The 27,087-nt window shown below is 40.1% G+C and overlaps 2 protein-coding genes across 2 annotated transcripts; both read right to left on the bottom strand.

The window, feature by feature from the left end:
• Positions 1-3,963: 3,963 nt before the first annotated feature.
• On the bottom strand, positions 3,964-17,830 carry LOC146674721 (protein mono-ADP-ribosyltransferase PARP14-like). The gene is made up of 14 exons (XM_085402417.1): positions 17,591-17,830; positions 17,373-17,497; positions 14,203-15,717; positions 13,882-14,118; positions 13,420-13,644; positions 13,215-13,269; positions 12,907-13,053; positions 12,166-12,228; positions 11,905-12,081; positions 11,574-11,750; positions 10,848-11,462; positions 9,643-9,779; positions 4,733-4,913; positions 3,964-4,290 (listed from the first exon to the last, which is right to left on the bottom strand). Exons 1-14 carry the CDS (start codon positions 17,760-17,762, stop codon positions 3,998-4,000), a joined length of 4,119 nt encoding a protein of 1,372 aa, XP_085258543.1. The 5' UTR covers positions 17,763-17,830; the 3' UTR covers positions 3,964-3,997.
• Positions 17,831-19,949: 2,119 nt separating this feature from the next.
• LOC146674720 (protein mono-ADP-ribosyltransferase PARP14-like) lies at positions 19,950-23,910 on the bottom strand. The gene is made up of 6 exons (XM_085398149.1): positions 22,872-23,910; positions 22,729-22,780; positions 21,606-22,151; positions 21,007-21,143; positions 20,743-20,923; positions 19,950-20,279 (listed from the first exon to the last, which is right to left on the bottom strand). The coding sequence occupies exons 1-6, from the start codon at positions 23,880-23,882 to the stop codon at positions 19,996-19,998; spliced, it is 2,211 nt and encodes a 736-aa protein (XP_085254275.1). The 5' UTR covers positions 23,883-23,910; the 3' UTR covers positions 19,950-19,995.
• Positions 23,911-27,087: the final 3,177 nt, after the last annotated feature.

Here is a 27,087-nt window from a genome sequence, read left to right as displayed (position 1 = left end):
GAGTAAGGACCCAGACTGCGCTGTGGCAGAAGCAGTTACACAAAGTAAAACTTGTGCTATCATGAGAAACCACTTTTCTTTGAATTTACGTTCAGGAATTTAAGCACAGAGACTTTTGAAGATGGATTTATTTGCTGTTTAATGTTGTGTAGTTGAGCAGCTAATCATCCATTTTTTCCTACAGAGTGACTATTTGATTGGCTGCTCAGCCATGTGCTGTGACTGGTTGAATAGTTAATGGTGGAAGAGAGGAAAAACAGACACACTGTGGAAGAGCCAGAAATTCTAATTAACAATTAAATACACAGTAGTTTATAAACACACAGAGAGTGAAAAACATGAGTGAAAAAGAAACATAAAGTGCATCATGGGAAGGATTGAGGGGTCATCTGCACTAAACATATGCTTTATCAAAAATGGAAGTTTTAAGCCTAATTTAATCTTAACCCACACTACTTTTAAATATCCTAAGGACCAAAAGTAAGCCTGCAGTCTGAGAGCAAAGTGCTCTGTTGGGGTGATACAGTATTATGAGGTCTTTAACATAAGATGGGGCCTGACTGTTCAGAACACTGATGGTAAATCGGTGTTGAAAATGTATTAGCTGTATAGGAAATATTCCCCATGATGAAGCACTAACAGAAGATTATGAGGTAATCTGGATAAGCCTTATGTTAGAGTGGATTGTTAAATGTTGTCATTTTTATGCTTACCATCCATCTCTACATTGTTTAACTGTGGGATGAAAGGAATTCTACTGTCCTTCCCCCCAGATTCTCGAGGTTCTAGGTGGGGGGCTGTAGTCTTTTATTACAGACACATCCTTTTGCTTTTTGATGTAAGCTTCCTGCGTTTAAGACCCTTTGGTCAGCAGGAGGTCTGACACACACACACACACACACACACACACACACACACACACACACACACACACACACACACACACACACACACACACACACATTCTTACAGAAGTCATAACGTTCATCAGGCTGATTGGTGCAAGGCGGAGGCACCTTTATGCTGCTGCTGCCCTGAGTGTAAATACCATTGATGACTTACAAACACTGTCTGAGAACCATCAGCACCTGGTTTTGAATACCCAGGGCTGGACGAGTAGCTGGCATTTATAGCAAAGTAGGTCTGACCATATGCAGTTACTGAAAACAGAAAATAAAAGAGAGACATTTAAAATTTTGGAATTACCAGACATGTACAGTATTTTCCGCACTATGAGGCTCACTTGAAATCCTTAGATTTTTTCAAAAAGCAACAGTGCACCTTATAATCGCCTTATGTATGAATTCTGGTTGTGCTTACTGACCTCAAACCGATTTTATGTGGTACACGGCGCTTAAAAAACTGTCAAAAAATGTTTTAGTACGACTTTAGTAAGCTACAAAGCCGCACGCCACTTGATGGATTGTCAGAGCATTACAGCTACCGTAGGCAGGTGCCTCACGGAGTAATCTGGGTCCTAAATTCAGTCCTCTTCAGGACCCAAAGTCAAATGACAATGTGACATTTTCTAACCCCCTATCTTCTACCACTGATAGTGTTCTACAGTCCAGAACAGTCCATTTTGCAAGAGAATTTGTGAGTTTGTTCGGTGTTGACTTACTAATTTTGGTCCTGAAGCCAGTCATTTCATCAAGTTTGGGCTGCCGACACCTTTAGTTGGTACTCAAACTGGAACTGCTAGCACTAATAGCTCCCACAGTTTCTGTGCTCGCTGCAACATGTTTTCAGAGTCAAAGTCAAAGTAAACTTTATTGTCATCTCTGCTATATACAGTACACTATATAGAGAACTGGAGGCGACGAGGCTCCAGTTCCATTCAGTGCAAAAGAATAGCAATAAATATAGAAAGTAAGAATAAATATACACTTTCAGACTGAGGTAAGAGGAGTAAATATACACTTTGAAGTAAAAAAGGTTAATAATATTCTAAAATTTACATTACATTACATCTGCATTTAGATAGTAACATAAGGTTAAAGTGCTTGTATGCAAACTCCTTTTTGCACAGTTTGCACAAAACCACACTTTTATCAAGGCTTCCGCCTGCCATTCTTTTGAAATTAAATTTGCCTTTGACCAGTCCTAGCAACGCGCTTTACTCTGATTCTGGGGGTGTCCAAAACCATGGGCTGCATCCTCCTGAGGACGCATTTGTAGGCCAATTACGTCACAGCCAGGTGATGAAGGCTGTCCAAAACCATAGACTCCTCCAAATGCAGCAGACAAATGCATCCTCCTTTTCCCCAGATTTGGAGGATGAGTCTGGTGTATCCGTCGTGGCCCACCATATCCCAGAATTCATAGCGCAGCCCAGCCCAGCTACTTAGTTTCAATATTACTCTTATTACACTTTCTGGGTCACAAAATAAACTTTTAATATATTTTCAGGCGAGAATGTAGCTGTGTAATCTTCAAATATCTGCTCGGTTTATCAAGACATCGCATATTTGCAAAAGTGCTCCGACGTTGTTGGAGACGTCTGTTACCCACCAGCTCGATAGCCAGCCGGGAGCTCGAGGGTCACTAGAGCCATCGAGAACGGCACATCATTTTCAGATCACCGCAGTCTTTCGCTACTCAGGTAAAACGTAATATATAAGTCACTTAGATTACCTAAAAATGTTACTGTTTGGCTTTTTCAGTGTTTTATTTGTTTGTGAGTAAATCGGTTTGGCTGAGATTAAAGTTATTAGATTAGATTAGATTAAATAAAACTTTATTAATCCCTCGGGTGGGTTCCTCCTTAGTTTTCACACAGCTGAAACGAAGAAAACTGAATAAACAGAAGTGTGAGATGGTCAAGAATTTACTCCAGTGCCCTGTTATATTTTAGATAGCAAGGAGCAGACGGCTGAGTTTATTAAACTCCACCGAGACAGCAGTGACGCAAATCTGAAGGCTAGACCATCCAATTTCACAGCTGTTTACTTCCGGCCTACCCGACCCTCTAAAGACCCGGCCCACATAGACCGCAATGGCCGGGTCCTCGGGAGGATGCAGCCTATGGTTTTGGGCACGCCATCTTTGTAGCTCTGATGTGTGCATCAGTGTAATCGGTATACCAGGAAATTGTGCATTGACAAAATTTCTTGTTTGATTGGAATGCAAAGTGCGTTTAAATGCGTTATTTTTTTTTTCAAATTAATTAATCGCAATTAACAAGGAACTGACCTGCCAGCCCATTGTTCCTTCATTGGTGGTAGTTTCAGTCATTATGCAAATGCACTGTTTATAAGGGTTGGGGAAACCTGCAGTCAGCTGAGACTGAAGAAGTCACTTGGATGCGTGACGAAACGTTTCTCCCACTAAAAATGCTACATCCAAATGAACAGAATCAACTTTTTGGGATTTACTTACTTGGATGATTGAGATGTTTGCATAATGCGACCAAAATTCAATTAAAATTATACAGTTTCTATTTGAATGTTGATCACCCACCTCCTCTAATTTTTCTTTGTACTAAAAAGGACCAGACAAGCATACAGTAAATCTTGTGAAGATGTAAGATACAAATATCAATCAAATAAAAGATTAAAAACTGCATAATTGTGTGACATGCCTTTAGTGTGTATGTATGTACGTGTCATATTTCTTCATATTTCATATACTTCATATATAAGCAGCTTCTGTTGGCATAATTCTTACAGCTTTCAGAACTAGATTATGATAAGATATCCTTTAACACTGAAGAAATAAACTCGTGCTTGCATTAAATATAATTGCTTGTAGTATGAAAAGTGCATTGTCTTCTTGTAAGAGAAACCTACCACATAGGTACCCAACAGGGAAATTTAGTTTTGTGTGCAAAACTTCTTAAATATTTAGTGTAAACTATGATAAAGTTTCTGGGTCCTTTACAAATGTAACTTTTCCACACACTTCCAGTTACTACATAAATCTTTATGTAGTTAGAAATATAACTTTAATATTGTTCTTTTTGGACCTTCATATTTCCACAGTAGAAAATACTTTTCCCTTAATCTCCTTTGAATGTGATGAGGTAGTCGGGGTATGCTTGGTTGTCATGGAACACAATATACATGGCAGGGTTATCAATTTTGTCCACTGCGCTATCGAAGCGGTTGTGAGGCTGCTGGCTGTTTCGGAGTGGAAGCACCTTCATGGTAGCTTGGCCCTGAGTGAAGACGCCTGTGAGGACTCGGGCGACGAACATTAACCGAGAACCATCAGCAGCTGGCTTGGAGTAGGTGGGCTGGGCTGAGTAGCTGGCGTTTACAGCAAAGTAGGTCCCATGACCGTATGCAGTTGCTGAATGTAGGAAGAAAAAAAAGGAATTAGTAATAGGTTATCATATGAGGCGACTTTTGTTGTGATTTGGCGCTATATAAATAAAATTGAATTGAATTGATTTGAATTGATAAAACATGGTGACTTCCAACATATATTACTTAAGTATTGTAAGTCTTGCATTTAATATCCTAAGAGTCCTGTTTGTGTCTATAAATGATGGTTAAATACAACCACATTCAAGACCATAAAATACTTGAAGCAGTCTGCAAATGATCAATCTGTCACCATGTAATGGTGGACCAATATAGACACAATGTCAGAGTGATCAGAGCGGTAAAGACTTACATGTATATGTAAAACCTTGGTGTATAGGAGGTAATAATTTCTAAGACAAAGTCAACATTAGTGATTCGTTTTGAAGCAACAGAAAAATGTTGTCTTGTTCAGTAACAATTATCACCGTTTTGTCCAGCAAAACTCCTGTTGAATCCAGTTGTCATGATGGAGTGGCAGTTTTCCTGGGTCGTCCCGTGGTACAGAGGTTTCTCCGCTGCTCCTCCCTCGTGTGCGTTCTTATCAGAAATGTGCTTCTTCTGGGCTTCATAGGCGCGCCGCAGGTGAACGTTCTGCAAACGTTCAATCTGACAAGAGAGACCGAAGCCAAAGGATCAAAGAGATGCCAAACAAAGCAGTGTGGATATTAATTACATCTGATGGCTTAGTTCATGTCTTTATGGTGGTAACCATAAACTGAGGCATGTGTTTCAGGTATGAGAAGTTTAGATTACAGCAGTTAATAATTAATGACTTTCGTACTGCAAAACTAAAAACTTTAGAAACTTAAAAATTAAAAACACTTTAGAAACGTGATATTTCTCAGGTAGGGAGTTTGAATTTTTCATAGCATTTCTGAGCAAATATATTGACATCGGTTCAATGGACCACAGAGATATGGTGGCCGGAAACTGCAAATATCCAACATAGATAGATAGATAGATAGATAAATTGATTGATAAAATAAAATATAATGTATTTATTTTTTTAATGTGGCAATTAATTTGTTGACAGAATGTGACTGATTTCTGTTTTCTTTAATTTCCTGTATTTCTCTTTTTTCATTTTGATTTTAATATATAAATTTACTAAATAAATTAATTAAATCCAATCATGTTTTACGTGTGGACACAAAAGGATCAAAATCACTTTTATTGTTTTTATGTGCAGGTACACTGGTATAGACCCTGCGAGTTAAATTCTTGTGTGCAAGCTTCACAAGCAACAGATGTGTGCAAAATACAATAACATAAGAACAAAGAGAATTATAAGAATGGGAATCTGAGAATTATAAGAATAAATATATGTACAAATATAAGAATGTATGCGCATTACTCAATATGTATACCAAATATGTATGTATACATATATGTGTGTGTGTGTCTGTGTGTGTGTATACATATATATAAAATTAAATAAAGTAAAATATACAAAATTTACAGAGGTTAGTAGGAAATTCAAATTCAAATTTTATTTGTCACGTACACAGTCATACACAGTACGATATGTAGTGAAATGCTTGGACAACTGCTCGTGACCTAAAGAGAACAAAAAAGGAAAAGGCTATGAATAAGATAGGAAATAAATATGAAAAATTAAAAAGGGTAAATTTAACTAGGAAGGAATAAAATATAAATTAAGGTTAAAAATGAAATAACTGTACAACACAAATTAGAATGAAGGGTAAATTTAACTGGGAAGAATAAGATAAAGATAAATATATAAATTAAAGTTGAAAATAAAATAACTGTACAACAAAATACACAATACACAATATAGAACTATATAAGAATGTATGAAGAAATCTAAATATAAATAAATATATACACAATAACCGCAGCTGTACAAGTATTAACCGGAAATGAAGAATATAGTGACCAGTGTTGTGCAAAAAAACAATGTGTGCAAAAACAATGTCCAGAAAGTCCAGTGTGTGTGTAAGAACTGTATGTGTGGGTCAGTACTGTGTGGTGGTGTGATTGAGAGACCGTATCGCCTGCGGGAAGAAGCTCCTCCTCAGTCTCTCTGTGTTGGTCTTCAGGGAGCGGAATCGCTTTCCTGACCTCAACAGAGAGAACAGTCTGTTGTTGGGATGGCTGAGGTCCTTCACGATCTTCCTGGCCTTGGTCCAGCACCGCCTGCTGTAGATTGAGTGCAGGTCAGGGAGCTCGGAGCGGATGGTGCGCTCAGCTGACCGCACAACCCTCTGTAGAGCTCGTCTGTCCTGCATGGTGCTGTTCCCGAACCAGGTTAAGATGTTTCCCGCCAGGATGCTCTCTATGGTGCACGAGTAAAAGTTCCTGAGCACCTTGGAGGGCAGTTGGAAGTCTCTCAAGCGTCTGAGGTGGTAGAGACGCTGTCGGGCCTTTTTCACCACGGTGTTGATGTGACAGGACCATGACAGGTCCTGCGTGATGTGAACTCCGAGGTATTTGAAGCTGTCCACTCTCTCCACTGGGCACTCGTTGATGACGGGGGTCTGGTAGTTCCTCTCCTGCTTAGTGCTGAAGTCCACTATCAGCTCCTTTGTCTTACTGACGTTTAGAAGGAGGTTGTTCCTCTGGCACCAGTTCTCCAGATTCCTAATCTCCTTCAGGTAGGCCGTCTCGTTGTTATCAGAGATCAGGCCCACCACGACGGTGTCGTCAGCAAACTTGATGATGGTGGTGGAGCTGGTAGTGGCCACACAGTCATATGTGTACAAAGAGTACAGCAGGGGGCTCAGAACACACCCCTGGGGGGCTCCAGTGCTGAGAGTGGTGGAGGCTGAGACATGTCCGCCCATCCTTACTGCCTGTGGTCTGCCAGTTAGGAAGTTGGAGATCCACTGACACATAGATGAGCTGAGTCCCAGATGCTCCAGCTTGGTGGTGAGTGTGGAGGGAATTATGGTGTTAAATGCAGAGCTGTAGTCTATGAAGAGCATTTTAACATAATTCCCCCTTCTAGTGTCCAAGTGAGTGAGTGATGTGTGGAGGAGATGAGAGATGGCATCGTCTGTGGAACGATTTGGACGGTAAGCGAACTGTAGTGGGTCCAGTGTGTCTGGTAGTGAAGAAATGATGAAGTCTCTGACCAGGCGTTCAAAGCACTTCATCACTACTGAGGTGAGGGCTACAGGGCGATAGTCATTGAGAGAAGCAGGGTGGGGTTTCTTCGAGACAGGAACAATGATGGACTCTTTGAAGCATGTGGGGATCACCGACTGAGATAAAGAGATGTTGAATATCTCAGTGAACACAGGAGCTAGCTGGTATGCGCAGTCTCTTAGGATACGACCTGGGATGCCGTCTGGTCCTGCTGCTTTCCTGGTGTTCACTCTCTTGAAGGCTCTCCTTACTTCATGCTCGGAGATGACGAGCACGTTTCCGGTGCTGGCAGTATCTTCCTGTCTGCAGCCGTTAGCGCCGCTAACACTAGCAGAGACCTTAGCTGCAGCCTCGAAGCGAGCATAGAAAGTGTTCAGCTCGTCTGCCAGAGTCACGGCCGCGTTCGTCATACCAGTTGTTGGTGCTTTATAGTCCGTTATTGTCCTTAGTCCCCGCCACAGGCTCCTAGAGTCACTCTGTTGGAGTTGTGACTCTAGTTTCCTCCCGTAGCGCTGCTTCGCCTCTTTCACCGCCCTCCGCACGTTATATGACGCGGCTTTGTACGGGTCCATGTCCCCCGTCATGAGTCCCGTGTTGTAGGCAGCGGTGCGGGATCTCAGAGCGTCGCGGATGGTTTTATCCACCCACGGCTTCTGGTTGGGAAACGTTGTGATAGTCTTTGTCTCCACGGTATCATCCGCTAGTTTCCCGATGAATCCCACAACCGCTTCCGTAAACACGTTGACGTCATCGTCGGAGCTGTTTCTGAACATGCCCCAGTCTGCGTCATCGAGTGCGTCCTGTAACGCGGCCACCGATTGATCCGTCCAGCGCGCGACCTTCCTCTGAACCGGAACTTCCTGTTTCAGCCTTTGTTTGTATTTTGGCATGAGGAAGATGGCGGCGTGATCAGATTTGCCAAACGGGGGGCGGGATTGTGCCTTGTAGCCATCCTTGACCGTAGTGTAGCAGTGGTCCAGTGTCCTTTCACCCCTGGTGGGGCAGGTGATGTGTTGATAAAAGTTCGGCGCTGCGCGTTTGAGGTTGGCGCTATTAAAGTCCCCTGTCACAATAAGCGCAGCGTCCCGGTGTTGTGTCTGGTGCTGTGTGAGTGCCTCATGCAGCTCGCATAAGGCGGTGACCGTGTCCGCTTGTGGTGGAATATAAACGGCACTTACAATGACCGATGTAAATTCCCGAGGTAGATAAAAAGGACGACACATGATGGACAGTAGTTCCAGATTTGGTGTGCAGGAGCGTGTGAGAGGAACAACGTTCGCACTGTTGCACCAGTTGTTGTTCACCATTAAACACACGCCGCCTCCCCTTGACTTCCCCGAGTCCCGTGTCCTGTCCATGCGGTGAACCGAGAAGAACTCGGCCGGCTGGATGGCGTGGTCCGGCACCGCTGGGTTCAGCCATGTCTCGGTGAAGCAGAGGAGATTGCAGTCCCGAATGTCTCTCTGGAACTTTATCCTGGCCCTGAGGTCGTCAAGCTTGTTCTCCAGTGACTGGACGTTGGCGAGCAGGATGCTAGGCAGAGGTGTGCGGTGTGCACGAGCTCTCAGCCTGTTCCTGACGCCGGCTCGCTTCCCTCTAGGCCGCCGCCGCTTCCCTTTGTTCTCCCTCGAGATCTCACTCGGCCAGCTCGGATCCGGAGTTAAAAACTTCGAATTGTGAGTACATTGTATACCAATAGAAACAAGAGTGTCACTGTCATACCTAATGTACCCAATGGTGATGATTTTGCCGATTTAGAAACGCTGAAAACTAACTTAAAAAACAAAGACAAAGAAAAAGTGGTCGGAGCAGTCGTGACGGCAGCCGACCTCACCGGCGCCATCTTTATTTGAGAGCAGGTATGTGATGATGCTGCAGTTGCCCCGGGTTACAGGACATTCTTTCTTCATATAGGAAAAAGAAATTCCAATGGAAAAATATTTTTACCATTTTTAGATTAAAAAAAAAGAAATACCTTTTTGTTACACCTTTTATATTACCAAAAAATGTAAATAATGACCACATGCGCTGCTGATATAAAGTCTGGTGCACTTAATACAATCCCTGAATGTTAACATGTATCATGATAGCTGACCAGTTAAGCAGACCACATTACAGTCAGTAATGCTCACCAGTTTGCACTGTAATGCCACAATCAACTTTTTCAGCTTGTATGCATGTACTTGTGTATATATGTACTTGTACTTGTGCAGGAAAAGCCACCCACCTTCATCACAGTTTTGGGGACAGTTCGTTTGAAAGCCTCCTTTACTGTGTGATACTCTGCAGAAGAAGTCTCCAGAGAAACCACCTTCATAGTCTCATTGGCAGCCATGGGGTCCCAGTACAGAGGGAAAGTAAAGTCTGAAAAAGACAACATGTTTGTTATATTTTATTAAGTCAGGTAATGTAGTATACACAAGAGAAGACACAGAAGAAACTGTTTTGTTTTGTTGTTGTTGTTTTTTTTTTGTAGGATGGCGCATGAAAAGAACAAAAGCAGAACTTGTAAGTTTAGGCTTAGACACAGGGTTTTGGCTTCTGTGGGACACTTAAGTATTTCTCTAACTGTGTATTCTTGTTTGTCCTTGTTTTTTTCTCCTGTTCCAAAGTTTTTTCGGTTCATTCTGTGTTTTGGTTTTGGCATTGGACTTAGCTTAGCTCCTTAGTCTTTTGAATTTCCTGTTTTCTGTGACTTTAGTGCTTGCTTTCTTTAACTGATGATAAGTTTGTTAAAGCCCTTTTCTATTCCCATTCTGTTCCTTCAGCTGTGTCTCTATGTTTATCTTCTGTCTCTCTGTCACACTTTCATGTTGTGAGTCTGTCATCTTTTACTTCCTGTTTTACTTTGGTGGTATTTCGTCTCTTGCGCTTCGTGTCCAGTTCTTTCCTCTGTCTCATCAATCTTCCCTTGCCCTTTGTTGTGTTCTCTCTCAGCTCTTTTCCTCTGTGCCTTGTGTTTTCTAAGAAGTTGAAAAAGTATTTTTTCTCCTCTGTTTCTTTGTATTTTTAAGAGCTTAGCAATAAAGCTGTCATTGACTTTTACACATTGCATAGATGTTTTAAAATTGGGATTTGGTTCAGTCCAGCCACATATCAGTCTTAACACTGTTTGCTATATTGGTGCCCTTCTGACACCAATCTAACACTGCTTTGCAATGCAATTTGAAATCAGCAGATAAGGAGAGACTTTAATATTTCTGATATTGAAATTTTGACATTTCCTGTTTCAAAACTGTTTACTGTTACTGTCATTCCTCATAGTGACTTTTGCAACTATTTTTACAAGTACATTTTTTAATACTTTTTTAGTAGAATTATTTCTTTCAAAACCTTAACATTTGTTTATTGAAGTTTATATTACTCTCAAGCATCAAACTCCAGTATCAGTCAGGCTCATTTTTGTAACATCTCTGAGAACTATCTACTCACCTGGAAGATTCTCAAGTCGTTTCAGCTTTGTCGTCTGTCTGCTCAGTGGTCGTGTGGCCACCATTGCCTGTACATCAACCTCCCATATAAGTCCCTGTGCATCTGTTATTCCTTCTGTTAATTCGTTTTTTTCCAATTGGTGATTAGCTGATTTGGGAAGTCTTTCCCAGTTACCATTATTTGCCAGGATGCACCAAACCACTTTGTTGTAAACATCCTCCTCCTCCCTCACTCTCACCTCTCTAGTGAGGGTCATGTACTGACACTGATTCATTTTCTGCATAACCCAGGTGATCCCGTCTTTTAGCCCGCTCACTGTTAGGGCGCCAGACTGATCAGTTTGCATGAATAGACCTTCAGACTCCACCAGCTCCTTCAGCTCCATCATGTCATCCTGGTTGAGGAGTTCCAGTTCCTCCTTTGAGAAGGTTTTACTGGAGCACTGCGTCTGATATTGATGCTTCAGCTTTTCCATGGCATCATCAATGTCCGTTCTGGAAAGACCCAGAAATGTGAAGACAGACTGCTGACTTGTGGAGCTGATTTGGAGACTGCTGAGGTATGCACTCACACTAGGAGCAGACTGTTGTTGCTGTTGTTGTTCTTGAAATGACACTGGAAGGTGGATCAAACAAATAAGTAAAATAATTTTTAATCTGCTTTTATTTTAAAAATCACTACACTAAATAACCACACAAGATGGCACTTTGTGAATATTTCTGTCACCTCTGTTGATGACAGCTGGGGAATACATCTGCATCGCTTCCTCTTTAAAAGCCAAGAAGACATCGATCTTAATCAGGACGAGGCGGATGTCGGTGAGGCTGTTCATTGATGATGTAGAAGACTTGATCCCTTGAAGAATAGCTCCTGCCACAACAGCAGGGTCCAACTCACCAGCACCTGGAAAAACACCACTTGCATTTAGGGGTGCGTGCGTGTGTGTGTGTGTGTGTGTGTGTGTGTGTGTGTGTGTGTGTGTGTGTGTGTGTGTGTGTGTGTGTGTGTGTGTGTGTAGCACAATAAATTCTTAGAATGCCAAAAAAAAAATACTTACCAGCACAAATGGCCGGAATTGCCACAGAGCTGTATTTATACCATTCACAATAGTAAATGATATCACACACAAATTGTTCAATAAGGGCTTCATCTCTTTGTCCACATACATGAAAAATTGCTTTACAGGGGAAGTTTCCAGACTGGGTCACATAAATTTCTCCTCGGTCCACTTTTGCTGCACAGAAAGTGACACAGGAAGCATGAGTGAGAGTCAGATAAGTAAGATAAGAAGATAAATAGCTGCTTCTCTTTTTCTCACCTGCTTTCAGTTCAGTTTCCACCTGTGGTCCAGCTACAGTTAAGATGTCTTTGCATACCCCATCTTAGAAGGAGAAGAAAAAGAATAAAAAATTAATGAATACATAAATCTGGACCTAGTAACAACCTTAGATGTATTTTTTACATTAGTTTCATTGCAATCATTCAAATAGCTGTGGACAAATCTCAATCAATTTCAACTACTCTAAGACAGATGCATGCAGTGTAATATCAGACATTCTACCCATTTGATTTCTTAGTTTTGATTCCTCTGACAGTGACTCAAGCCACATGATCTGTTTCTATTTCACAATCAATCTACAAGTATTTATAGGAAATTCTGCTGAATTTGCCTGATCCGCACTTGGACAAAAAATGTGAAACTACAACCATGATAGGTACGAGATATAAAATACAAAATGTAAACTAGTAGTTAGTTTTGCAGCCACATGCACATTAAATGTAAAGTATAAGTAACTGACTAATTACTTACATTGTGGGACCATGACTACTTGTGCTCATTTCATGATGTGCCAGTTCATAAGTATATGCCAAATGAAAACTTCAATCTTCAAAGATTACATTCAAATATACATCCCCATTTCTGAGCAAATATTCATAAATAGCTGTCTGCCTTTGGCATCCACAGAGAGCTATGCTACCATTGTGGTTAAAAATAACTTTACAGTTACAGGGTGAACATCCTGCTCACTACGCCTTCCTGCCTTTGTGTTTCACCTACCAAGGTTAAAATTTTGGAAGTCTGTTGTGTTCACCACAGCATCTGTAGTCTCATTAGTGATGTCACCAAACACCACATGTAGTTTAACTCCTCTTTCCAGTATCATGACGATGTCATCTAGGTCACTGGTGAGGGACCTGAAGATTGCTGAGATGAAGAACACCACACATTAGATTTTGTCTGAAATTTATTCTGATACTGAGGGTGCTGATGAATATGGTAAAATATGACACTGGCTGAATGGTTTTTATCTGCTCACTATGCATCAATGTCACATACTGAAGACAGTATGAGCAGTGCAAGTTTACCTTGGCCTCCCTGGTTCATATTTAAGCTGAGCTGTTTGTAGACATCGTGGTAGCACTGTAGATAAAAACACAGAATAACACGATAAAGAATTGATGCATGGTCAGAACAGCCCTGTTTTTGTTTTTAAAAGTGCTTTATAAATTAAGTGATATAGTATGATATGCATGTTACATGTCAGATCAGGACATATTGATTGACACTGACCGCCTCAGAATCAGGGTAGCCAGGTTTAATGACAATGTGGATGTTTGTAAGAGATCCAGAAGATGCAGATAATCCAAACTGCTGAATGATGTCGGTCAACACTTGAATAGCTTCTCTCAGCGGGTATTGTAAAACAATTCCTGGCCCAATGATTGGAATGGCCACTGAACCCAAATTCAGCTGTGCACAAAGCTCCAGACACCTCTTCAGACCGTTACCAAGAGCCTGCAAATCAAAAGTTATATATTTTTAAACTATGTTACAGTTAGATTTCATTCTATAAGTTTGTGCCATATAACATCAAGTTATTCCAAACTACTGTACACAGACTATACACAGAAATGGTACTTTATTTAATTTCATGAAACTTTACCAATCCCAAAGGAAATTCATTCATGTACTTCTAAAGGTAAATGAATTTGATCTTTTCCATCACTATAAGTATTATGTCCTCAATTTTACCTGAACACTCTTTCCTCTTACTCCGTCCCAAGGCAAGCACTCAATGAAGAAAATCTTGGAGCAGCCCAGAGATGGAGGTGCATCAACCAGCTGAACATCACCAGGGGCGAGGGCACAACTGGCTAAGACTGAATCAAACTTTAACTTTAATATATTCCCAGCTTTGGCCAACAAACTGTTGCCAATATTTGTAGAAGTCAGCTGCTTGTTGAGCATGGGGACCACCAGAACATCCACCTGCAGAAATAATATTGAATAACATGAATGTTGATATTTTATTTTGGGATTATGGGAAATAGAATTGAATGGAAATAATCAAACCTGTTCATTTTCTAAACTGCTGAGTTTGATCTTCAGGTTTGTTCTGTTGATTGCAGAGTTTCCAACTGTGCTGTACATGCTGCTGCTGTAGCTGAGAGATCTAGGTGTGTCGCTGAGTCTGCTGGTGTTTCGTGGTCTTTGCACGTTTGGGGTGGCTGCAGTTTGCTTCTCTCGGATAATGACGTGACAGGAACCCTCTATCAGCTCTTTAGTCACTTTACCCTCTTCCTGGAAGTACTGCTGAGCCCCTGGTCCATCTAGAGTCAAAGTGTCTACTACAACACTGTCTAGAGTTGATGTTAGGGCCTCCTTGGCCTCCTGAACATGACATCGAGGACCAGACACAAACACACAAGGATTTGGAAAATGTGAGGCTTGTAAGGTCACCTTGGTCTGCTTCATGCCAATCAAGTCTAAGATTTTATCAAAACAGTAGACAGTGTCATGATGAAGCAGATTGATGGTTTCTTGAGTTGAAACTTGATTCAACTGGAAATCATGAAGAACTTCATTGAGCTTGGCCACATTTTCACTGTAGCCCACCAGTCGGACTTTGGTTGTTGAGGTTCCCCTGGCGCCTGGCATGTAGCTGATGTCCACTCTGAACTCTCTACTGTTTGCCTCGTTCTTGGCTTTCGTCAGAATTTCTTTCAACCTGTTGAGATCTATTGCACCCTGCAGCTGTACAGTGGTCACTTTAAAGTCTCTCATTACTGCTGCCTCTGCCTCATTCAGAGCATCAGAGGACAAACTGGACAGAACCAGATCTGCACCCACCTCAAAGAAAACAGGGTTTCTGAGGCTCTGCTGGAAGCGAGTTTGGTATTTTGGGATGGCATCACTGGTCTTCATGAAGGTTAGCAGAGCTGTAGGGAACTTAACGCTCTTCTCCTTTATGTTCTTAATCAGTTCAACCAGTTTTGCAGCTCCTGACTGCACCTCTTTGTCAGGGCCCTCCAAAGTGATCATGGCACTACCTCTGATGATTGCAACCTCTGGACAATTAGCACGCATTTCTCGATTGAACTCTTCTTCTATGAGCTTGAACTTCTTCTCCACAATCGGCATTTCCTTTTTGGTGGGTAGGCTTTTTTCCAGAACTGCAATCTTCTCCTTCACGGCATCAACCTCTCCCACAACCACAGCATAGCCACTCTCTGTGTAAACTTTGATATCATCTGTCTTAAAGGCCGAGTCCTGCAGTACCATTTCCATCTGTTTTGGCTCAAGTACATGAAAACAGTTGTAGGTCTCGGTGAGCTGCACGAAGACCTGATCCACTTGATACTCCCATTTCTCTGCAGCACCACCAAAACCTCCTCCTGGACCCTTGTCAACCTCCCCTCTAACCAAAACCTCCTCTTCATCAAAATTTAGCTCCACTGTGCAGCCGATTGACGACAGTTGTTTTTCAAAAAATGTATATGCTTTACAGTTGTCTCTCAGGAAAAACATCAGGAAAACATCTATCCTGAAAGTCTTCTCAAAACCCTTTATGTTTGGGTTTGTTGGGGTCTAAAAGACGGAAAGAAATCAAACAAATCTGTGAGTTTATGCTATAAGATATGCTACTTATTGTGTACCACATAGGTCTGGGCAGTAAGTCAAAAATGAATCATAACCCTCTTTCAAAACCTCTAATTGACGTTATCTTTGCCATGTCATGTATTTTATTTCTTTTCTCTTTATACTTATTAATACTTCACCCATTATGTACTATCTCTGCTATGTCCAGTCTGTGGCATGACAACCATCATAGAGGAAACTTGAAACGCCGAGCCCAATGCCCAATTGACTTTAGTAAACACAACATCAATCAAAAAGAAGAAAACTATGAGAAAATACCAAAAATATCTCAGCTTTAGTGGTTCAGCATATTTACAGCACAAACCTAGTTTGTGTGTCATTGCGTTCAATTAATCATGATTTTTATTTAAAGTCATATCGCACAGCCCTAGCACCTCAACATCCATCCAACATCCAAACACCATTTTAATCACCACCTCTTAAAAAAAGACAAGTATAAGTATTTGTTTCCTAAATAAACTCGTTTCACAAAAAACTGGATTTCACAGCAGTTGCCAGTGGTACAGATTCATACAGTCCTATGTAGATAAAACAGATTGACATTAACATTAACATTTCTGTTAATATGTTTTTGTTTTTCTTTGTTATGTCTGACTATGACACTGTCTTATAACAGAAATACACCACAACCCTGTTTCTAAAACAATTAGGCTATTGTGTACAATGTAAATGAAAGCAGAATGAAATAATTTGTGAATCATTTAAAACATGATGTTTTTTGTTTTGTTTTTTTTTTATCTGTGTGCTAGTTTAGTGGCCAGACTGCTTCGAGCTGATAGGAAAGAAAAAGTAACTCAAATGACAACTCATTACAATCAAAAACTAACAGCAACGATTTAAAGCAGTACTGAAGTCTTACTTGGTACTATCAAGGTGAAAGTAAAGTGTCCCATGAGTGTATCACCATCTTGCTTGTTGTCACCCATGTTCTGAAAAGCATTATCTTTGATGGTATGGAGGTGGAGTGACATACATGGCATGGGTTACTTACTTGTCTACAAAGGCTTTAATGCAAAAGCATGCTGTGCTATCCACATGATGTATTTTTCAGGGAAGGGCTTCCTTATTTAAACACTAAACTACACTTATATTTTAAACTTTGTATCAAAAGCGAGACTCATAAGTTAAAGAAGCCTGAGAACTGTCAGCCACTGAAAACATCTGAGGCATAATAATAACGATGAATAACAAAGATGGCACAGCAAAAGTGGAGCAAACATATACTTCCAAAACTAAAGTGGCTGGTGTGTCTATTGCCCAAATGTTGTAAGAAGAGGAAGTGATACATCACTGATATTCTTCTAAAACAACAAACACATTCTGTAAATTTGTCCTTGACATCGAATTTAATGATCGTGTAGTTTTTAAAAGAGAGAGTTTTACTATTTAGAATGTATTCTTTGCAGTACTTGCAATGTGTTTTAACTATTTTACAATCATCTGTTTTTGTCAATATTGTCCTCAGCGGTCCAACTTTCCCTGGAGGCTAACTCCTCTAAAACTGGTTTCGCAACATTATCCGGCTCTGACGCTGAGTTTTTACTGTAACCAAAAGTCATGTTTGAAAGAGCAGTAAACTGTACCAGTGATTGGCTTGGCGATGGCTGGTCAGAGGTCTGTTGCGAATTTGTCCGGCTCACGGTCAGCCGCACTTCTCCACTCGGAAGAGTGATGGTGTGAAACTTCCTCTGCAAAACTCTGTCTTGATCTGGAAAACATCCATAAACAGAGTCACTGAAACAGCCTGCAATTAAACACAAATCCCCCAAAAAAATATTTTACAAATAACCGACTGTCCTACCTTCTTTTTCCTTGAAACAGATTTTATAAACGCTTCCTCCGAGTTTTTCTACATTTCCGCAGTCGCCACCCCCGGAGTCTCGCCTTTTCTGAAAGTATCTCCTCACTTTCTCCTTCTCTCTGTCTGTAAAGTCAGTGGCTTCAAAAAACAGTGGATACTGATATTCATCCATTTTATCTGCAATTCTACACTAACATGAGAACTTTCAGCCCGTCTAAAACTTGGTTGTACCGCTCTGTGAGTGCCTGTTTTTGTTTCACTTTCACTTTTCAAGTATCGCATCCTCATACTTAAACTCATACACCCAGCAATGCAAAAAGTCCGCATTTAATTTTCAGGGGCTTTTCAGCTACCTACCTACTCTGCAGGTACTTTACAAGGTGTTTCAGCTGTCAGAGTATAACTCTAAATCATATTTATGTCTTAACATGGTTTTGAGAAAGACATTTTACCAGTAATTATGTGAGCTCTGTCATTAACTCAAGCTTTAAAACATCAAAGAGAATTCTACAGATATGGCTTTTACTAAGAAGGAGGTAAATAAGCTCAGGAGATTTGTGGCAGTGACTGATTCATGTGATGAGGTCCTTTATGGGCAGATGTCATGCAGTGAACAATAGCATACATTACATTGATTCTTTAAACAAGGGTGTAGGAGCCATTTTTGGGTTAATACCTTATGTGGCCGCTAGAGGTCACCTTTTTCTGTTTTGTTCATGTAAAGGTATTTAAGGTAGACGCACGTAATCGGCGTCAGGTGTGTCATTAATTGTAAGAAGGCAAACAGTTTGAGACCGCTGCGCTGTTATGTTAAGATGATATGTTAATAAAGACCAAAAAGGACAAGATAAGAAGTACTGGAGTTATTGGACTGTTTACTTAATTCATATGTACCAGTGACATCGCGTCACCCCCGTTAACGACCACCTCAGTCGCTTCAACCGTAGGCTTAGCCTCTACAATTAGAGAAGTGGCATCAGTTTGTTAAGATCAAATTGCTGAACAAATTATATAAATATGTTAGATTTTTCATTCTCAAAGAGTTTATTTTAAGAGCAAACAGTATATGTAAAAATTCACAGGGCAAAAAAAGCATTGTTGATTTAATACATTTTAAAAACACTTAAATTTTCATAAAGCTACAGCTACTAAACAAACTCCAAATCTTTTATTATTCACTGCTGAGGAAATTAAACATCTTTCACTTTAGTGTGAAACACTACAGTTACTTTTGTGCTCATTTTGGTAAGTCATCAGTTACAGATTTGTCTTGGTCTTCCACAGTGTTCTTCCACATTCTCACATGTAGCTTCAAGTGGTAATCTACAAATATCTAAAGCTCAGAATCCAAACTTTAGAGTCCAATTGAAGTTAGCTTAGTTTATTATGCATTAACAAATAATGACACAGTTTTTCAACATATGGTTTGAATAACATTATTGAAATGCTCATATTTTAGATGTAAATTAACAGAAAGACCAGAGACCTGACATAAATTATAATTTGAACTGTCTCGACATCAACAGTGATCTGTGCCTCTTTAAATATGTCCTTCCCATTCAAAGGTGCTTCAGCAGCCCCGCCTACAAGGGCTGGGAAAATCCAGACTGCGCTGTGGCAGAAGTAGTAACACAAAGTTACACTTGGCCTGTCTTGAGCAGCCAGTTTTCTTTAAATTTAAGTTCAGGAATTTAAGCACAGAGACTTTTGAAGATGGATTTATTTGCTATTTAATGTTGTGTGGTTGAGCGACTAATTACTTCTCCAGTTTTTCCACAGAGTGACTATTTCATTGGCTGTTCAGTTAATAGTGAGTTGTATAAGAAGATAATAAGAATAACAATAAGAAGATTCCTTTTGTCAGAAGAGTAAAAATGTTGTTCAACACAAAACAGCAGCCATGTTGCAAAGCAAGCTGCTGTCTGCACTCACTGTTTAATTTAATTCAATTCAGTTCAGTTCAATTCAATTCAATTCAGTTTTATTCATATATAACACCAAATCACAAAGGTCGACACTTCACATCGTAAAATAAAGACAATAATAATGCAGATATAAAGAAAAACACACAAACATCAGACAAGTGCTATGAGCAAGTGCTGACAATGCTGACCGAGAGTGGGAAGGAAAAACTAAAGCGTAACTAAAGGAGGATTGAGGGTTATCTGCACTAAACATATGCTTTACCAAAAATTGAGGTTTTAAGCCTAATCTTAACCCACACTATTTTAAATATCCCAAGAACCAAAAGTAAGCCTGCAGTCTGAGAGCAAAGTGCTCTATAGAGGTGATACGGTACTATGAGGTCTTTAACATAAGATGGGGCCTGACTATTCAAGTTACTGATGGTAATGCTGTGTTGAAAATGTATTAGCTGTATAGGAAATATTCCCCATGATGAAGCACTAACAGAAGGTAATGAGGTAATCTGGATATGCCTGGTTATCATTGAAAATAATAAACATGCTTGGATTTGCTATTTGGTCCACCAAACAATCATAACGGTCATCGGGCTGATTGCTGCGAGGCGGAGGCACCTTCATGCTGCTGTTGCCCTGAGTGTAAACACCAGTGAGGACTCGGGCCACAAATACTCTCTGAGAACCATCAGCAGCTGGCATTGAATAGCCGGGGTTGGCTGAATAGCTGCCATTGACAGCAAAGTAGGTCCCCTGACCAAATAAGGTTGCTGAAAACAGAAAATAAAAGAGAGACATTTAAAGTTTTGGAATTATCAGACATTTATATCACTTCTCAGGTTAGATGTCTTTTTTACGTTTGAAAAATTCAAAGATCTTGTTAGGTGGTTTAAAAAACACAACACAATCCTCTGAAAATGGTCAGGTACAAGGACTGTAAATTTGTGAAAAAGCAAATGTCTGGAAAACGATTGTATAGACCACCCTAAATATTACAAGAAAAAATGGCTGCTTGGAAGCAAAATATAAAAAACATGAAGGGTAGGTCAAAACATTTGCAGAGCACTGTAATGTTCTGTATTAGAAAATAAAAAAAAGAATATCAACAAAATAAAGCAACAGTGACATCAAATGTTATAACATTATTATAGGATATTTTCTATGCACTGGTGTTCTATAAACAGAATCAGGTGATCATACTGATTAAAGTTGATTGGATCAAAGGATAATTACCATGTTTCCCAGAAAAACTCCTGTTGAATCCATTTCTTATGATGGACTCACAGCTGTCCTGACTCGTCCCGTGATATAGAAGCCTTTCACGTGCTCCCCCTTCCTGTCTGTTCTTTTCAGAAAGCTTCTTCTTTTGCACTTCGTAGCTTTGCCGCAAATGGACATTCTGCAAGCGTTCAATCTAACACAAAAGAACAAAATGTTCAGCTGTTCAAGTTTCCTGTTCAACAAAGTTAACTTAGATTTCTGGTAAAAACCACCCACTTTCAATATATTCTTCTGAACTGTTTGCGTGAAGGCCGCCTTTACTTTGAGGTACTCTGAAGAGGAAGGCTCCAATGCAACCACTTTTAGATTTTCACCACTAGCCATATTGTCCCAGTACAAAGGAAGAGTAAAGTCTGGAAAAAGTTAGACCAGTTAACCAAAGAAGATTAAAAAAAAATGTTTCTAAAATTATTGTTTCCAAAGACAATCAAATCAAGACAAAATCCATACTGAAACTGTCATAAATCCTGAGTGCAGCGCAATCAGACATAATCTCACAGAGGGCTTCCAGAAAAGGTAAAAAACGAAGGCGTATATTTTGTGCACTACATAAACTGACCATATGGAGTAACAAAGGGCTTGCTTTGCTCACATGAACACTTTTTAAAATAGTGATCGGGGAAATTAAGATGAACTTTAAAAATAAAGAAATGCATAGACAAAAGGAAATCATGATTAAAAATATGTCAAGGAGCTCTAGCTCAGATCGTAAATCCCATTAAAGTATTTTATCACCACTCTAATGTTTGTAAGTCTTTTGACATTTAAGATGTGCTAATTAGGACTCGACAGCTTTTCCAGACCACTCTTCTCACCTGAGTGATTCTCCAGTCGTTTTAGCTTGGTTTTTCTAGCTAACCGACTTCTGGCTTCCATCTTCTGCAGATCCACGCTCCACATGTTTCCGTGTGTGTCCACTATCTCTTTCTTGATATCATGCTCTAGGTTATAATTATCTGTTTTGGGGAGCCTTTCCCAGCTACCATCATATCCCAGGATGCACCACGCCACACAATGGTACAAATTATCCTCCTCCCTAACTCTGACTTCTCTCCGTCGAGCAGCAGCGTGAAGCATCTGTATCAGCTCGGTGACCCCATCTTTTAACCCGCTGACTACCAAGCCTCCATCTCCACTCTGGTCCTGCTGTACATGCAAACCCTGGGCCTCCACTAGCTTCTGTAGATCCTTTATTTCATCCTGGGTGAAGTCTGCCAACTCCTCCTTTGTCATTTTTTTTGTGGAGCAGTGAGCCTGGTACAAATCTTTTACCTTCTTCATTGCATCATGGACACTCTTTTTACCAAGGCCCAGGAACAGGAAGATGGACCGCTGATGAGTAGTACAGAGGACACTCGTGTCTGTGTTAAAACAAGTCAAGCACTGATAGGTTATAAAAACACATCAACAGGATTCTGATAAACAGGAACTTGATGTTAACATTCATCAAACTACTTGTGTTACAACAGAAGGAAACATCTGTATTATTTGGTGTTTAAATATTTAAAAAAAAAACATCTACTGCAAAAATATAACTGAATAGTCTTCATGAACTTGTCCTTGAATAGTTCCCCTTTTCAATTGCATCTATGCATTTTAAGAGTTTTATGCTGGCCTGTTTGTATACCTCCCTCATTTTTAACTCCTAGCCCGTTTTTGAACTTTGTATTTGTCCCTTTTTGTTAGTCTCATGTATAATTTCTAAATAAAAAGCTATACTCAAGCAAACTTGGACTGCCTCTTTGTTCTGCTGTTAGGTCAACTGGCTCTTTTAGTCAGTATGTTTTGCTGATAGCACTTTGCATCTTTATTTTGACTGTTGAGCTCCTGCAGATTACAGTATTTATACTTTTACTTATCTAAATAACCTTTATGCTTCCATTTGTTTTGTGCTTTACATCTACCTTAGTTTACTTAACTCAATAGCTGTTGGTATACCTTGGTTTTCCCGTTTCATGCTCAAGTTGTTTTTGTAGGAGGCACCGTAAACCTGCAAATACAAATGCATGCAGTAAACACCATCTTTTTATGACATGTGTTGTTATCGAACTGTTAATAGAATAAAATAGAAATAATCTAACCTGTTGAACCAAACTGCTAACATCAACATATGGGATTGTTGTGGTATCCAGAGTCCTCATGGACCTTCCAGTAATCAAAGTTTGGGGTGTGATAGTAAGTGACTTGCTGGCATATGCTTTTGTGCTCACATTTGGGGTGACTACAGTTTGCTTTTCTTGGATGATGACACAACAGGAGTCCTCTACCAGCTCTTTACTCACTTTACCCTGAGTCTTGAAGTACCGCTGAGCCCCTGCTCCATCCAGACCCAAAGTTTCTATTGTCAGACTGGTTAGAGCTGACGTTAGGGCCTGTTTGGCCTCCTGAACCTGGCATCGGGGTCCAGATAGAGACACATGTGGATTTGGAACATGTGAGGCTCTTAAAGGAACCTTGGTCTGTTTCATGCCAGTCAGGTCTAAGATTTTATGAAAACAGTCAACCATTTCAGGATGAAGCAGAGAGATTTTTTCTTGAGTTGTAACTTGATTCAACTGGAAGTCGTGAAGAACATCAGTGAGCTTGCTCACATTTTCACTGTAGCCCACCAGTCTTACTTTGGTTGTGGCAGATCCATTAGATCCTGGGACAAAGCTGATATCCACTTTGAGCTCATGAACGTTCTCTTTGTTCTTGGCTTTCATCAGGACTTCTTTCATCCTGTCAAGATCTGGAGATACCGCTGCATTTCCCTGCAGCTTCACAATCTCCACACTCAGATCGTTCACCACAGCTGCCAGAGCCTCATCCAGGTCAGCAGAGGACAAACTGGACAGAACCAGATCTGATCCCACTTCTATGAAAACAGGATGTCTAAAGTTTTGAAAGAGAGTCTGGTACTTGGAGATGGCATGGCTGGATTTGATAAAAGTCCTCAAATCTGCTGGGAGCTTGACTCTCTTTTCTGATATTTGCCTTATTAGTTCCTCAAGTTTAGTAGCTCCTAGCTGCTCCTCCTCGTCACTGCTTTCCAAGAACATTGTGTTCCTTTTCCCTCCCATGATTGAAGCCTCTGGCCAATGAGTGCACATGACTCAGTGAAACTCTTCTTCCAGTTTGAACTGCTTCTCCTTCAAGAAATCTTTAGTAAAAATCTGGTGGGAAAAAAGTACTGGATTTCAGAAATGTAATGTACAAAGAATAAATTTACATTTCTGTAAATCTGTCAAGTACTATCTAGTCAAAATGAACATCCATTGGTTTTAATTTTGAACTCCAGTATGAACACAAATCCCCCAACCTGAGGATCACCACAACACAACCCAACAGAGCTACACCTTAGTTCACAGATTCACTTTGTCTAGGCTTTATTTCTGAGATTTCACACAACCCAGGATTCAAATCATGAATACATAATGGGCTTGGATTTACATCATTTTGAATGAAATGTGCTCTATTTGGAAGCAGCAGGGCCCCCTCCCTTTTCGACAGGTTGTGTGTGAGACTTTAAATCATCAAACTGTAAAATATACATTTTAAATTGTTATTAATCCCTTTACCCCTGGTCCTAATTTTTTTTTTTTTTTTTTTTTTTTTACTCTTCTTATATTTGTTGTTTGTTTACTTGCACTGCTGTAACTGGAGCCTTGTCGTCTTGTCTCTCTACTGGACTGTATGTAGCGGAGATGACAATAAAGTTTACTTTGACTTCAGCAGCGAGCAGGCGCACCGAGGGCTCTCGCACTCGCGTATAGAATTTCGAAAAAACATCGGTGCAAATTATAAGTCTGTATCATAATGTCTGGTGTTTTCGTGTTTGTTGTTGTGTTTTTATTTTATTTTGCGAGTTGGTTATTAGATGCTGCTCCCGCATCCCCGCCCTCTCCTCCCTGTGCCGCAAGCAGCAGGCGCACCTCGCAAACAGAGGGCGCCCTTACTCCCAGCAAATGGGCGATAGAAAACCGATCGGTGCCTATGACATTCCCAATATGCGCTGGCTGATATCGGGGCAGCGTGAGTACGAGCAATTTTTTTTTTTTTTTTTTTTTTTTTTTTTGCCGATGCCCGTGAATCCGCCCCCCACCACGATGCCGCACCGGACAACCGTCCGTGTGCTGAATGTGCTGTTATTATGTGTGTAAATTATTTTTAAATATATCAGCATACATTACAAAATTTAAAGGTCGGTGTTACATTGTTGGTTACCGGTGGCTGATGGTTGACGTGAGGATTTAATATTTTGAAGAAAATTAGTCTGACACTTACTTTGATCAGGCTCTTTACACGGAAGTGTGTTTGGTTTTGCACTTTATAAAGGAAGTGCAAAACCAAACAACCCTCCCCTTTTGTAGAGCGGAAACAAGTCCAAGTTAAAGCTAGACTGAAACTGCAAAGCATTTTGCTGACTGTGGTACTGGCAGTGACTGGTTATAACCACAAATCATGAAATACCATGAACTTTATCTTCTGTTTGTTTTTCTGTCTTTGGATGTGGACGATCCCTTTACCTTCAATTTACATTCACCTTTATTGGGCCACCCTTCTTAATCTTTAAATTCTGGTGTTTTCAGTCTCATTGCCACAGGTGTATAAAATCAAGCGCCTAGCCATGAAGTCTGCCTTTACAAACATTTTTGAAAGAAATTGCTCTTGTGTCATTGTAAAAAGGACATGGAAGTGAGCATGGCGTTGTGACAGGATGTCACCACGGCAACAGGTTAGTTTATGAAATAACCTGCTGGGATGGTGTCTATCCAACCCAGCAGGATAGACCCGTTTCCCAAATGTAGTTTTTATCCGGTGGGGGAACTACCAGAAAGAAACGCAAGTGTAGCCATAGTAAAACCTTGGGAACTACTACTTTGTTTTTGTTATTGCATGGTGTAGATATGGAAGTGACAAAGAATGATTGTAAGTAGATCATAAATGAGCTATGTTTATTGTTATTCATTGAGGTAATTAGAGAAATTACATAAAAATAGAATATATTTATCCTTCACATGATGCCTAATCTCTTACATTTACTTTGTGAAAGAAAGTTTCTACTCTTTTTACTGACCTCTCAGCATTAGTTTCATGTCTGACACTGTCCCCCATAAACATGACCCAGATTGTTTGTTGGCTAGTTAAGACAGAGTTTTTACACATAACACAATTTAAGCACACTGGGATTCCTTACCTTCTTTTCCACTAATTCCATATTCAAATCCCTCAGAAGGCCAACTTCTTATTTTGATGTTTTCTCTCCCTTTGATCTGATTATAAAGTACAATAATGGCATTTTACCTACAATACCTACAATATCTACAATATGTTTTATACAAGTCCTCTATATCTTACGTCTCCATAGACCACATTCCTGAGAAAGCATTAATCTCCCAGGGTTTTTTTTTCTGTTTCGCTTTCCTGTAAGTCCCTGTAACCTCCATTGGAATGTCATAATCACAGACACACCTAGATATGAAAATAGGTCACTGTGTTTCATATGGTGAATTTCCTTGTTTGTCCTGCTGGGATGGTAACATTTAGGGAACTTGCTAGAGTAGAAGTAGGGGAGAGCGGGGTAAGTTGTCACACTCTTCACACTGACTAACTTTTACTGAGCACCATACATCACAACGTAATAAATGTTTCACCAAATGAAAGACGGAAGTCTCGGGCACATATGATGTATTCATTACATTTTCATATCTTATCTCATTACGGAGTTGTAGACTGTTGAATGGAGAATGTGCACTTGTGACAATTTGCCCCATCGGCAGGTAAGTTGTCACACTAGATTATCTTAAAATATGAACACAAATACTTAATTATGATTATTGATTTTAATTGTTAAATTCAAACCAAAACTGGAAATTTGAACAATTATGCCAAGAGAATTTGGAAAAAAACAATTATTTCAATCCAATACACATTTTAATCAAAACATTAAGTAGAAAGAAAACTTTAGTTTGAACTTTAAACTCAAATGTTCTCTGGCTTGCACATAAATCCATCATAACTGAATGGAATGCTGCAAATAACTTGCTTTACTTAACATGTTTATCCTCTGAACAAAACAGATGCCCTATTTCTGATTAATCAGACTCAACTTCATAGTCACAATTCTGGCACACATAAATTGCCTGGCCTGAGGTGCAAGCATCATGGGCCCATTTGTTGCATTTCACGCATTTTACCCAGGTCTCTTTTGGACGACTGTTTGAAAATGGCTCCACACAGACAAGGCAGAAGCACTCTTCATCATCTGATGATGACTCTTGAATTATTTTTCTTCTTTTAGCTGCGTTGTTCTTC

Source organism: Rhamphochromis longiceps, linkage group LG3, assembly GCF_057381845.1.
Source record: "Rhamphochromis longiceps isolate RC_006_pf linkage group LG3, R_longiceps_female_GT1.1, whole genome shotgun sequence".
Taxonomy (NCBI): Eukaryota; Metazoa; Chordata; class Actinopteri; order Cichliformes; family Cichlidae; genus Rhamphochromis; species Rhamphochromis longiceps.
Note: the sequence above shows the minus strand (reverse complement) of the source record. Positions and strands in the feature narration are given on the sequence as shown.

Coding starts and splice junctions, on each gene's coding strand:
- LOC146674721 (XM_085402417.1), bottom strand. CDS start 17,762: ATGGATGAATATCAGTATCCACTGTTTTTTGAAGCCACTGACTTTACA. Junction 13,645..13,881: donor TAAGAGGAAAGAGTGTTCAG/GTAAAATTGAGG, acceptor TTTGATTTGCAG/GCTCTTGGTAACGGTCTGAA. Junction 9,780..10,847: donor ACGACTTGAGAATCTTCCAG/GTGAGTAGATAG, acceptor TGTCTTTTTCAG/ACTTTACTTTCCCTCTGTAC.
- LOC146674720 (XM_085398149.1), bottom strand. CDS start 23,882: ATGTGCACTCATTGGCCAGAGGCTTCAATCATGGGAGGGAAAAGGAAC. Junction 22,781..22,871: donor TTAGCAGTTTGGTTCAACAG/GTTAGATTATTT, acceptor TTGTATTTGCAG/GTTTACGGTGCCTCCTACAA. Junction 20,924..21,006: donor TTCAGAAGAATATATTGAAA/GTGGGTGGTTTT, acceptor CTTTTGTGTTAG/ATTGAACGCTTGCAGAATGT.